We start from the raw sequence: 11,092 nt of genomic DNA, 5'->3' as shown, positions 1-11,092 counted from the left end.
TCATCCTTCGCAGGGCCCTTTATTACACTTTGACAATTAGGTCGCAGGATCGCGGCTCTGCAGCAACTCGGCCTGGCCGACACATCTAGAGACCAAAATACGCTACAAAATCGGTAATCTACGTGGAGAAAATCGGTTGGCCACCCGACGCTAAGATTTTTTTGGCCATGAGCTTTGATGGCCTCCGCGTAAGGTTGGAGATGTGCTTACGTGTCCTCACTCTCTTACGACCCTTCTTTATTAGATGGGTACTTGCACACGTATCAAAAAGTTTCGTGTACATAATAAGTACTACACTACGACTGCGATGCTGATGCAGCCTGCGCGTTTTTTTTTCCTATGATTTTGGTGCCCCCCTAGACGTGGTGCCCTAAGCAAGTGCTTATTTTGCTTAATGGTTAATCCGGCACTGATGCTCGACGACATTGGAATGACGAAGATTGGATCAATGCGAAATTAGCTCAAATTCAGAATACGGATACAGAAGATGACGTTTTATTTCGTGAGTAAGTATATTTTTTATTTTTCAATATGTTAAATTTAAATTCCTTTTTTAGCAATCAAATCTTATTTCAGGTGAGCCATCCATCAATTTGTGTCAACAAGAACAGTCCCAAAGCATCCAAGAAAGTACCAGTGTTTCTATTACTGACTTGATTATATAAATCATGCTATTTATTTAATAATTTCAAGTAATACTAACTACATTTATAGCAATTAAATTATATGTCCGAGCTTATATTTTCATTGTTATGTATATATAACTGGTGGGTATTACCTGTTAGCCTGCCCCAGAGTCACCGATGCCAAGCCCTGTTCCCAAAGTATAACAGAAACTCTGCTTTGAAGCCTTATGATGAAATGGGATTCTTACTGTCAAGACCTGATGAAGCATTACAAGGATCCCACAGAGAGCTTAAGTATTTTATGGACATAAATATAATAATGGAAGTGCCTAGCCCTGTTGCAGTGCACTGCTCTACAAAAATAAAACAAATCATAGAAACTAAATATGGTGTTTTAATCTTCTACCAGTATAAAAAAGTTACACATCTTGTAATACCCTAAATTCAATACTATCACTAGCCTTTGTTAGGACTAAGTTTCTAAGTTCGATATTTCATAATCCTTCTTTTTAGGGTTCCATACCCATAGGGTCAAAACGGGACCCTATTACTAAGACTTGACTGTCCGTCTGTCACCAGGCTGTCTCATGAACTGTGATAGCTACAGTTGAAATTTAGACAGATGATGTATTTCTGTTGCCGTTATAACAACAAATTTAATACTAAAAACAGAATAAGATGGTATGGCACCATATATCTGTCCTAAAGTTTATCTTGCTAGTTTAGCATAGAAAATATAATCCGTGCACAATCAGAATGGGACCAAATCTAGCCGATGACCTTATTTAGACAAGGTTTCATAATTTTGAATTTTTTTCCAGTCACCATGACTACGTTCCATCCCATTCTAAATAACGCGCGAATTACAATGGGACACACAAAGAACAGTTTAGATAAAGGTAGTTTATTTTTCAATATAACAACAGTTTTTTTATTTATATATATGCTCCCGACCGTTTTCGGCCACGGCGACTGCTTCAACTCCTTTTTTGGCGTTCATGTGCTCTCGTGTGGCTGACGTAGCCGATCTTGTTGCCAAAGACCCGTGCGCACAACGGGCACGAGAGGACACCATCAATATAATTATAGCTGATCACCGCTGGTGGTCGGGCTTTCAGCTCATCCCTCTTGTCGTCCAGATCTACACCGACACCTACAGCGACGCAGCATTCCATGTCATCATGCAAGAGTCTCACGAGGCGTATGAATTTATCTGTGCATCCTAACTTTGCCAACATCATCCACAGGGCTTCACGGGGAACACTGTCAAATGCCTTTTATTTACATTTACTACAAAGAAACATCTATACATTTTAGATTTTTCCTTGTTCTTCGCAGTACAATCTCGGGCAATATACAATTTTTATAAAAGTTTACCAGTTTTGGCAACATCTTTTCTATAAAAGTTTCATCGCGCTCTACTTCCAAAACTGTAATGCCATAACTTGGGGAAATGTAACAAATGAAGTGACATTTCATCATTTGTGTCACCCGCAGTTGGTCCTGGATCTGCAATCAGAATACCCATTATCAAAACTGTCTCTCATGAATACTGTAATAAAAATTACATTATTTTATCTTATGTAGGTAGTTCTAACCTGAAAGTAGTAATTGTGTTTTTTATTTATTAGTAAATTTCCAGTGTCACCCACCCATATAGGAAAATTTTGACGTTCTTAAAGAGGGGCCATTTTTGGGACTTATAAAATTTCAGTGTGATATTTTTAGCCCAACCTGATACCAACTTTATATTACTTTATCATGTAGGAAATGTTACATTTAGTATCTTTTGTCATTTGGCATTTTTCTAGAGAAAATTTATAGAGAAAATGTAAGTGACAAAGGCAAGATAGGTGAGACAACAAGCAACCTCACCATCACAACCTCATCTATCTCCAGAACTACTGGTCTTAGGGAGATATTTCACATGACAAAACATACTTAATTGAACATTTCCTACATAACGTAGGTAATAAAAAGTTACTGTTAAGTTGGGAAAAAAATATCACACTGCAATTTTCTAAGTCCCAGATACGGTCCCTCTTGAACGATTGAATAACAAACATGTAAACATTTATAATATAGTGGGATAGTGAAAAAGATATAGTAAAGTCAGCCTCCATTGAACTTACCTTTTGATTTGTCCGTGATATCGTTTCATTTGCCCATGGCTGCGTTTCCGACTCTTTCTCGGGCCTGAGTATTGATGGTTTTTATAATCTTTTCGGGATGTTTGTGGCATTCTCTCGATAAAGTTCACTATTAGAATCAAACTAGCGAAACAAGAAACAACAAGACTGCCGCCAAACTGCCAAGAACGTAGTGATTATATGCTCTTTGCCAAACTGCCGGTGCCGCGTGCCGGTCAATCAAAATGACAGTGACGTTTGGTGAAATGAAAAATGAAATTTATCAATTTACACAAACGCCTCGTTGCGCGCTTGAGCCCGTGCGGAGTGAAGAGCGGCATCGTCGCATTTTCGGCCAGCTCGCAACGTAGCCTTTCAACGCACACACTGAACATACGCTTAGTGTACGACGCTGTCACCGTTCACTCACACATTGACAAATTTTAACTAAAATATCGTTCTCAGTTAAGCTATTATTCAAATGTTTTTATTACAAAAACATAATTTCCCGCAAACAAATATCAAATTGAATATTAATGGAAGTGGTTTCATTGTAAAACCATGCTCCATTCGCCCATAATTGGATAAATACATTAGTATGAAAAACGAACCACCTTAAAAATGCTAATGCGTCATTATAAATAAATGTATTTGAACAGATGTGGATAAAAATGCCGCAATTTATTTACGACATTTATGAGGTGTGCATTTGTAAAACTGTTCACCGTGTGAAATGGATTTATTTCCGTACAAAAGTACTAAAAAGTTGTTCAAGTTATATTGTACATAATAAAGTTAGAAATAAATTCTATGATTAATGATCATTGTGTTCGTTTTTTTTTCGCACAACTTTTTGATTAACTCTCTTCTGTCGACAAAGTCTTCTTCAAACTTGACGACCGTTTCTTTCTTTACGTTTTTATCCTTTTTCGTAGTTATTTGTTGGTCGGCCTCATTGTCGCTATCGTCAAACATGTGTTTCATAGAGCAGTCAAAGTAGAGTTTGTCCTCGACGAGGCGGTAGTCTGGTTTCTCTATGGTCCCGCGCACGCAGTCGTGGTAGTGGCACACGATCTTTTCTTGCTCATATGTTTCACAGGACCCTGAAAATGTTAAATGCATGATAAGTCACTTAGTTTTTATAATAAACTATTAACTAGGTTTTTACGATAACTGCTAAATTATCGGCACCGCGCATGTAACTCCTCTGGAGTTGCAGGCGTACATAGGCACGGAGACTGCTTACCATCAGTCGGGCCATGTCCTTGTTTGCCACCGACTTAGTATAAAAAAACACAAGATAATTTAAGTGCCTATACGTTTACTGGTAAATATTATATCATGTGATATTCCGTACATTCCGGTGTTTAGAAACACGCTTTAGCTACCGCTAAACCAACCTTGGAGTTCCACGGACGCGATATACCTACCGTCGGTAGAATAAGTTACCATTTTTAAGAGCTCGGTATGAGCCGTCAACGTAAATGCATAACATAACGCTACTGACCTGGGCGCTGCACGCGCACGGTGAGCACGGCGCGCTCGGGCGCCATGTCGCGGAAGTGCACGAGGTAGCACGCCAGCATCGTGCCCGTGCGCCCGCGCCCGTGCCGGCAGTGCACGCCAATCACCTGTCAAACACGTTAGCATTCAACCTGCTTCTCGGCCAACGAGGTGAGACGATATAATATGTGTATGTGATACTATTTCACTCGTCTTAGCAATATAGGTAGGTAGGTAGGTAGTTATCATCGAAATCACTGATGTTTTAAACTAAAATGAGTAATGCATTATATGTAAGGAGTCTTTGTCCAATGTAAGATACAGCGACGACGATAAAGATTGCAGCGCATCTGTCGTGTTATTAAGCGTGGGGCGTTTATCCTCATTTGTAAATGTGTTGGGTAAGCGTAAGAAAAATAGGGTGCCCGGTTAAATAAAATAGCACGAAGCTACTTTCTGATGTGTGATTACTAATGCGTTTAAAATACCAATAAAGAATGTACTCGTATCTATATATTAGCTTACCAATAAAAATAATTAGGTATTGATATGTTAGTGATTTACAAATAATGAATCAGAAATTCAGTTGGTTGCGCTCAGTTGTCGGACGCCAGACCGTCAATATCTCCAGCATCTCCTGATGATGCCTAGGAGAGAGGCGAAACACGTGTCGAGTGTTGTACTTTTGGTGGTGGGTTGTTATATTTAAATGCGTATTAATTTTTGCGGGAGGGTGGGAAAATTAATTGCACTGCATGTAAGTAAGTATAACGGCTAAGCACTGATTGACTAGCACGTTATCTTTTCACGGATAAGCAAAGTAATATTTTTTGTTTTAATTAGTGATTTACTTCAATTCTAATCAATTTATTTATATTTATTTACATAAATGTAAGAATAGTACAAACCTCTCCCCTGATCTCTGCTCTCTCACAAATTTCAATAAACTTGATGATCTGCCGTAACGTCGGCGTCCCGAACTCTTTTATTCTGATCTCAGTCCACTTTAGCTTCTTCTTGCAGTCCAGGATCGGCGGTCTCCTCTCGGGCGACAGCGTGATCAAGTGGTCGATGCCGGCGTCCGCCAAGTAGTTCAGATTGGCCACGGTTTGCGGCCAGCCCATGGCGGCGACCTTGCCTTCGACGAACCACGAGAAGTTGTAAGGGGGGTACGATTCGTACTCCTCTTCCACGGGCTTTGGACTCTCCTCGATTGGTTTTTCCTCTTTTTTCTCTTCAGTGTATTTATAGAGAAGTCTGGAGAGCTTGAGGTTGGTTCGCATTTTTTGGGAACTCATTATTATTTTTGTAGGTTGATTAATAGCGCTGAAAGTAGGAATATAAGAAATCAGATTACATTTTTTTTTACGTACCTAATAGTTATATAATATTTGTTCCTTTACGGTGACATAACATTCCCCCACATCGCCATATTCCACCAGTTTCTAAAAGCCCCAGTCATCAGTAGTACAGTGTCTCGTTTTACGTAGTTTCGAATGAATTTCTTTTGAGATAGCTTTTTAATTTACTTGTTTCAGCTACTATAATGTTTCAAATGTTTGTAACCTTAGTCACTAGCGACTATATCATATCCTCTCTAGTGTTTCAATTAACAATACAAATCATTAAGATTGCACTTGCATCTAAATACTAAATTATTATTCTATTTAATGTCTCTATATGATTTAGACGAATTGAATGCCTGTAGAGATATGGCAGCAAATATCAGAATGCGTATGCAACGAATTGCGCACGTCCTGCACTTACAGTGCTTGTTTATATTTAAACACGTGACACGAAACATTTAAACGTTCCCCCGAACTTACCTTACGTTCTCACTCCATTCACAAACGAATAAACAAGAACGCAACTTCCTACAGTGAAGTAATACAAGTCCATAAAACAATTGCGGTGTTGCTCGACGCTGCAGCTATTTCAGCCGGCAGACGAGTTGGCATCGCGGTTGGGCCGGTGCCAGGGTTCGTCCGTTGGCAAGTCTGGCTTGTACGTGTTAATTAATTGGTTATTTTAAGCAGTGAGAGCACTTAAGAGTATCGATTTGAATTGCCACTTAACTGCCGTCGATGCGCGCTAATCATACAGTCCTAATTCCATCATAAAAAGACAAAACCTGCCTGTTTACTCCTCAATAATACTTCAAAGTGCATTGATTAATATTACTTCCGATAAAGCAATTCAGTTAGATTACTTTAGTGTCTTAAAATAAAAATATTAGTTAATTATTTTTATTTAATTTGAGTCCCTTCTTTGCCATGACATGACCGTAAAATTATCTTAAACGTAACTCAACGCGAATTAAATCCGGTTCGAAAGATCAATTTTAATGAAACTCTTACAAGTTGATTATAACCATTTAATGTTAAGTTTCAGGTACAACAAATAACATTCACAAACAATCAATCAAATCAGTCGATATCTTTGATCACAGGCTTACACTTATATTAAATTAAATCGAGCAAAGCCCGTACTTACACAGTTCGCTCAATATGAAATTCATATGTCTGGTTTGGTTTCGAATCAAGCGTGATGTGTAAGCGTCATAGGTGTATATTTCACATTTTGCTTAGAATACAATCGAAAAAAAACTGAACTCCTATATACCTTCCCATATTTGTTAAACTTATTAATGAGTGGTACTCATTTTTCGGAGCTTTCAGCCAAGACAAAAAGTAAGGGCTGTCTTGATGATTCGATGTAGGCCTCGAATTGGATGACTTTACAACCACAAACAGTTCATTACTTTTGCAAAAAAACACTTATTGGATGTTATTCTTGTTGCATTCTTTAGCAGCTTGTATGAAGTCCTCCATCACGTCGCCCGACACGCCGAATTTGAGCGGGTTGTCCTCCGTCAGGTACATGAAGTATTGGCCCACCGCCTCTTCGTGCTCTGCGAAGTCACAGGAGCCTGCAAGGCGAAGAAAGAAGGGCAATTTAATACAAATACTGTAAGATCGATGAGAGCTGTAGACAGGGTTGACAAGTGAACGACCGAATCTACTTACTCGAACTTAAAATAGGTGCATGTACTTTTACGAGTCCAACATGTCACCCCGACATGTCGTCCTTAAACCGAAAGTTTTCTGTTTTCAATTCAGTTTAGAAGTTTTATCGTAAAGGGGTATTTTTAAAGAACGAACCTAAATCGACCTGGTCATATGAACAGCAGTATAAAAATGTACAATATACCGTATACCGGCAGTACCGTGACCATATACCCAATGCCGGATTTAGAGGTCTGGAGGCCTCGGGCAATAAAGGAGTGGAGGCCCCCTGGCCCCAAATTTTTTCCAAATAAAATGGTAAATTTACCGAATTCTCTATTGTGGGGGGCCCCTCTTTTGTGGAGGCCCGGGGCAGTAGCCCCGGTTGCCCTCCCCTAAATCCGGCCCTGCATATACCGTGTCAATATACCGTGGGACTTGGTCAATTTGTGTAATAATGTCCTTATAAAATTTAATTATTTAATATGAGCCCATGCATGTCATGCATACTGCTGACTACTATGTATTTGCGACTATTGTAGTCACCTGGGCGGATCATCCGGATGGTATTGAGCGCCTGATCGGGCAGGAACCGATGGAAGTGCACGAGGTAGGCGGCCAGCATGATACCCGAGCGGCTGCGGCCTTGCCGGCAGTGCACGCCTATCACCTGCACAAAGAATACAATTAGAGGAAAGTCGTGATAAATAGTTTGAAATATTAATCACTGTCTTGTACTGCGGTCTCAAATCAAACTATAATTCTGATTAGGTACCGTCTGCAAGCAGTGAATATCATTGAAACTTACGTTTTAAAACTTTTGAAAATGCTTGAGCTTGGAGATTTTTGGGCCACCTGGCTATATTTAACAATAAGAAAAGGCTTGTCTCTACAATAAAGCGTGATTGGTGGTTTTCTTTTTTCAGAATCGGTAAAATAGAATTGAATTTGGTATAGGTGATTTAATACCCCTTAGTTGGTTTGAAGTAAATAAGTTAAATAAAAGCTTGTAAAAAAGTATAGATAGATATCAAGTTTACCTACTCGTACGTCTAAACTCACAAGTAAGCTTTCATATTTAATAATAATGAGTTATTATGCTCAGCCAAAAGAACTCCCTTGAACTCAACGACCGCTTTGCAGCTATTATGAAGCTTGCCAATTTTCTTTAACACTTCGTCAATTTGTGTATAAATAAAAACCACGTGGGTTTGCAATAACCTACCATAACCAACATAATTTTTAAGTGCAATTAGTTATTCCTGTAGGGTTAGATAGCGGAATATTGGTTTTACAAATTAGACCGTTCAATGAGAAAATTTGCATCAAGAAAAACAGCTATGAACAAATTAGACCATACTGCTCTATAGTAGCTAGGAAAACTATAATAACCACTGCTTAGTGCGATAACGCATCCTCGCACATCTCTGGTGGAAACGTAGCCTAATGTGATTTTAGATGTGTGTTTTACTTAAGCCACTTGGAAGGCTTAGCCAACTAACCCGGAGTCAACTGGGTTAAACTGTTAACTCCAAGTTAGATGGCTAACCCTGCAACGCGCAAGTGGCCCTTAACTTAATATTGTAAGGAAATAAAATACAATACCTCGCCATTTTTATCAGCCCTTTTGCAAACATCGATAAATTTCTTAATCTGCTCCAACGAGGGCACCTCGAACTCCTCGACCGGTATTTCCGACCACCGTATCCGCGAAAACCCTTCCACCGGGGGTTTCTTCCCCGCCGTCAGTGTTACCAGGTGCGTTATACCTTGATTGGTCAAATACTTTATGTTTTCTTTGTTTCTCGGGAAGGCCATGGCTGCGAGCTTTTTCGGTATAACCCAGGAGAATTTTAGAGGTGGATAAGCGTCAACTTCTATTTCTGGGAACGGATTTTCAGGAATTATAACAGTCAATTCGTTCCTTATTTCCTTTCTAGCGCCTGCTAGAAGCTTGTCGTCTTGCTCCGTGATATCTTCCATTCTGGTAAAAACTTGATATTCTTCGTCACCCATTTTGGATTTCACTGTGGTTAACAAAAGTTAAAGGTTAATTTAGTTGTGACGATTGGCTAAATCTAACTTTTTAAATTGGGTTTACAAACACTGGCACTTTTCACACTGGCAGGTAGCACTGTTGACCATCGAGCTAGCTTTTTCACGGTGGACTGCCGAGACAACGGACGGAGAAAACTTGGCACTGACTCCAAACTCTGGAGGATGTAACATTTATTTCTGGAGACCCTAACCTTGGCCACGGGAAAATTTCAGCTCGGAAACGAGCATTTATCTTATTTTCAGCTTTCTGGCGTTGTTATACGGCTTATTCATTTATACTTCAGGTTGCAACGTAAGATTGTTGCGACGGTAAATAAAGCATTGAGAAAAAATATCAACATGTCGTTATTAAGTATTTGAGACGCTTTTGAGAATAAAAAACGACCGCGTTAAATCGTAAATATGCGTTGCTTGAAGATGTGACGCCATTGATAATTTAGTCAATGAGGCAAATGACGTCAGAGATTTTCGTAAACACATTAACATTATGCTGGAAATTGTCGGGATTAAATTAGATTGGCCAGAGTTTGGAATAAGCGGTCCCAATTTAACGGATTCATGCGCGTGAATTACGAGATGAAATTAGAAACGCAACGGTTCATAAAATAGAGAGAAATAACTCACAGATTTGTAAGTTGACATACACAATAATATCGTCCGATGTCAACCAAAACTCAGTAATTACTACCACAAATTCTGTCATAGTAAACTGTACCTGGAACAAAACAAGGTTGGTTTTTGTTTGTTTTACGCATTTACTGAGCTTTGTTTGTTACCCGACAATCTATAAACTATAACTTAGCTTGCCAGAAAGGTTCTAGGGAATTTTCGAGTTTGGTTGGTTACACTATAAGTTGCAATCTTCTGATCTAACAAAAAACTGTGACTATATGCCACTATGAAATTGTATCAAAGTCGCGTTCTTTATCAAAACACATTAATTCTATTAATTTGACAGGGTTGTATTACGCAGTGTGTACGAGGAACAGTGCTAGGTGTATCTTCATTCAACAATATACTTTCAATACTCACACATGTTAACTTATGAATTTAAAAATCACCAACATTAACTACAGTGAATGTGGGCTGAAATCACTCTTAGCACTGGCCGAAAACAAACCGTCTTAGACCACCTGTGAGAATGTCACTGATCTATATGTTACCTATGTGAATCATTCTAAAATGAACCTTACATGTAGCACAGTAAGGACCAATATAAAAAACAATGATTAACCGGCCGAAAAAAAACAATATTATCGATATGGATCGATTTTTGAAGGAGATTGTAATGCAACACAAATTCGACTGTACGTACTACGTAATATGATCTATTTTCTGTACGTCCGACCTTGACATGGAGTTGACACAATTCATCTGCCAAACATATTTAACTGTATGAACTTGATCTGTTTGATTTGTGTTTGTTTCTGACAGCGGGAGTCGTTGACCTACTTTTGTCTTAGAGTTAAAGTATTTATGTTATTTTTAAAATCCAGGTCTGATTATTTCGAGCGAGTGGTTGCGTCTTGTTGTCAGTGGGTCAGTGAGGCGAGAGTCGCAAAAGCGGGGCAACACACGAGTACTTAAGTGAAGTTTTCGCGTTGAGTTCTCGGGCAGGGTACCTGAGAGTTTAAATTGTTACCTTTGGGCACTTACGAATTTCCGAGTAGCTCCTCTTCCATTACGGAACTAAGTGGAGCCCACACTGTCTTGTCTAATGCTAGCTTTCTTTTTTTTTGTGTTTCATGTGCGAAGTGCGATCGGCAAAACT

General features: G+C 39.1%; 2 protein-coding genes and 1 long non-coding RNA gene across 5 annotated transcripts; 1 reads left to right on the top strand and 2 right to left on the bottom strand.

The window, feature by feature from the left end:
• The first annotated feature begins 412 nt into the window (after nucleotides 1-412).
• On the top strand, nucleotides 413-3,579 carry LOC133530107 (uncharacterized). Its single transcript, XR_009801255.1, has 2 exons — nucleotides 413-506; nucleotides 577-3,579. It is a non-coding gene; the product is annotated as an uncharacterized LOC133530107 (long non-coding RNA).
• On the bottom strand, nucleotides 3,476-6,226 carry LOC133530104 (dual specificity protein phosphatase 23-like). Its single transcript, XM_061867939.1, has 4 exons — nucleotides 6,085-6,226; nucleotides 5,167-5,584; nucleotides 4,263-4,386; nucleotides 3,476-3,858 (listed from the first exon to the last, which is right to left on the bottom strand). Exons 2-4 carry the CDS (start codon nucleotides 5,554-5,556, stop codon nucleotides 3,551-3,553), a joined length of 822 nt encoding a protein of 273 aa, XP_061723923.1. The 5' UTR covers nucleotides 5,557-5,584; nucleotides 6,085-6,226; the 3' UTR covers nucleotides 3,476-3,550.
• A 392-nt stretch (nucleotides 6,227-6,618) lies between these two features.
• Nucleotides 6,619-10,458, bottom strand: LOC133530103 (dual specificity protein phosphatase 23-like). Of its 3 annotated transcripts, none has more exons than XM_061867938.1 (4): nucleotides 10,354-10,458; nucleotides 8,869-9,290; nucleotides 7,810-7,933; nucleotides 6,619-7,187 (listed from the first exon to the last, which is right to left on the bottom strand). In XM_061867938.1, the coding sequence occupies exons 1-4, from the start codon at nucleotides 10,355-10,357 to the stop codon at nucleotides 7,036-7,038; spliced, it is 702 nt and encodes a 233-aa protein (XP_061723922.1). In that variant the 5' UTR covers nucleotides 10,358-10,458; the 3' UTR covers nucleotides 6,619-7,035. The 3 variants fall into 3 exon arrangements, with proteins under 3 accessions (XP_061723922.1, XP_061723920.1, XP_061723919.1); XM_061867936.1 differs by lacking the exon at nucleotides 10,354-10,458 and adding an exon at nucleotides 9,946-10,039; XM_061867935.1 differs by lacking the exon at nucleotides 10,354-10,458 and adding an exon at nucleotides 9,369-9,476.
• Between the last annotated feature and the right edge of the window lie 634 nt (nucleotides 10,459-11,092).

This window comes from Cydia pomonella, chromosome 22, assembly GCF_033807575.1.
Source record: "Cydia pomonella isolate Wapato2018A chromosome 22, ilCydPomo1, whole genome shotgun sequence".
Lineage (NCBI taxonomy): Eukaryota > Metazoa > Arthropoda > Insecta > Lepidoptera > Tortricidae > Cydia > Cydia pomonella.
This window is presented reverse-complemented; position numbering and strand designations above follow the sequence as displayed.

Bases quoted from the DNA above. Each gene is read 5' to 3' on its own strand.
- LOC133530103 (XM_061867936.1), bottom strand. From the start codon at position 10,024: ATGACAGAATTTGTGGTAGTAATTACTGAGTTTTGGTTGACATCGGAC. The intron at 9,291-9,945 runs GTGAGTTATTTC...TGTTAACCACAG, and splicing joins GTATGTCAACTTACAAATCT to TGAAATCCAAAATGGGTGAC. The intron at 7,934-8,868 runs GTATTGTATTTT...TTCTTTGTGCAG, and splicing joins GGGCTGATAAAAATGGCGAG to GTGATAGGCGTGCACTGCCG.
- LOC133530104 (XM_061867939.1), bottom strand. From the start codon at position 5,556: ATGAGTTCCCAAAAAATGCGAACCAACCTCAAGCTCTCCAGACTTCTC. The intron at 4,387-5,166 runs GTTTGTACTATT...CGTGTTTGACAG, and splicing joins GAGCAGAGATCAGGGGAGAG to GTGATTGGCGTGCACTGCCG. The intron at 3,859-4,262 runs GTCAGTAGCGTT...TAACATTTTCAG, and splicing joins CGTGCGCGTGCAGCGCCCAG to GGTCCTGTGAAACATATGAG.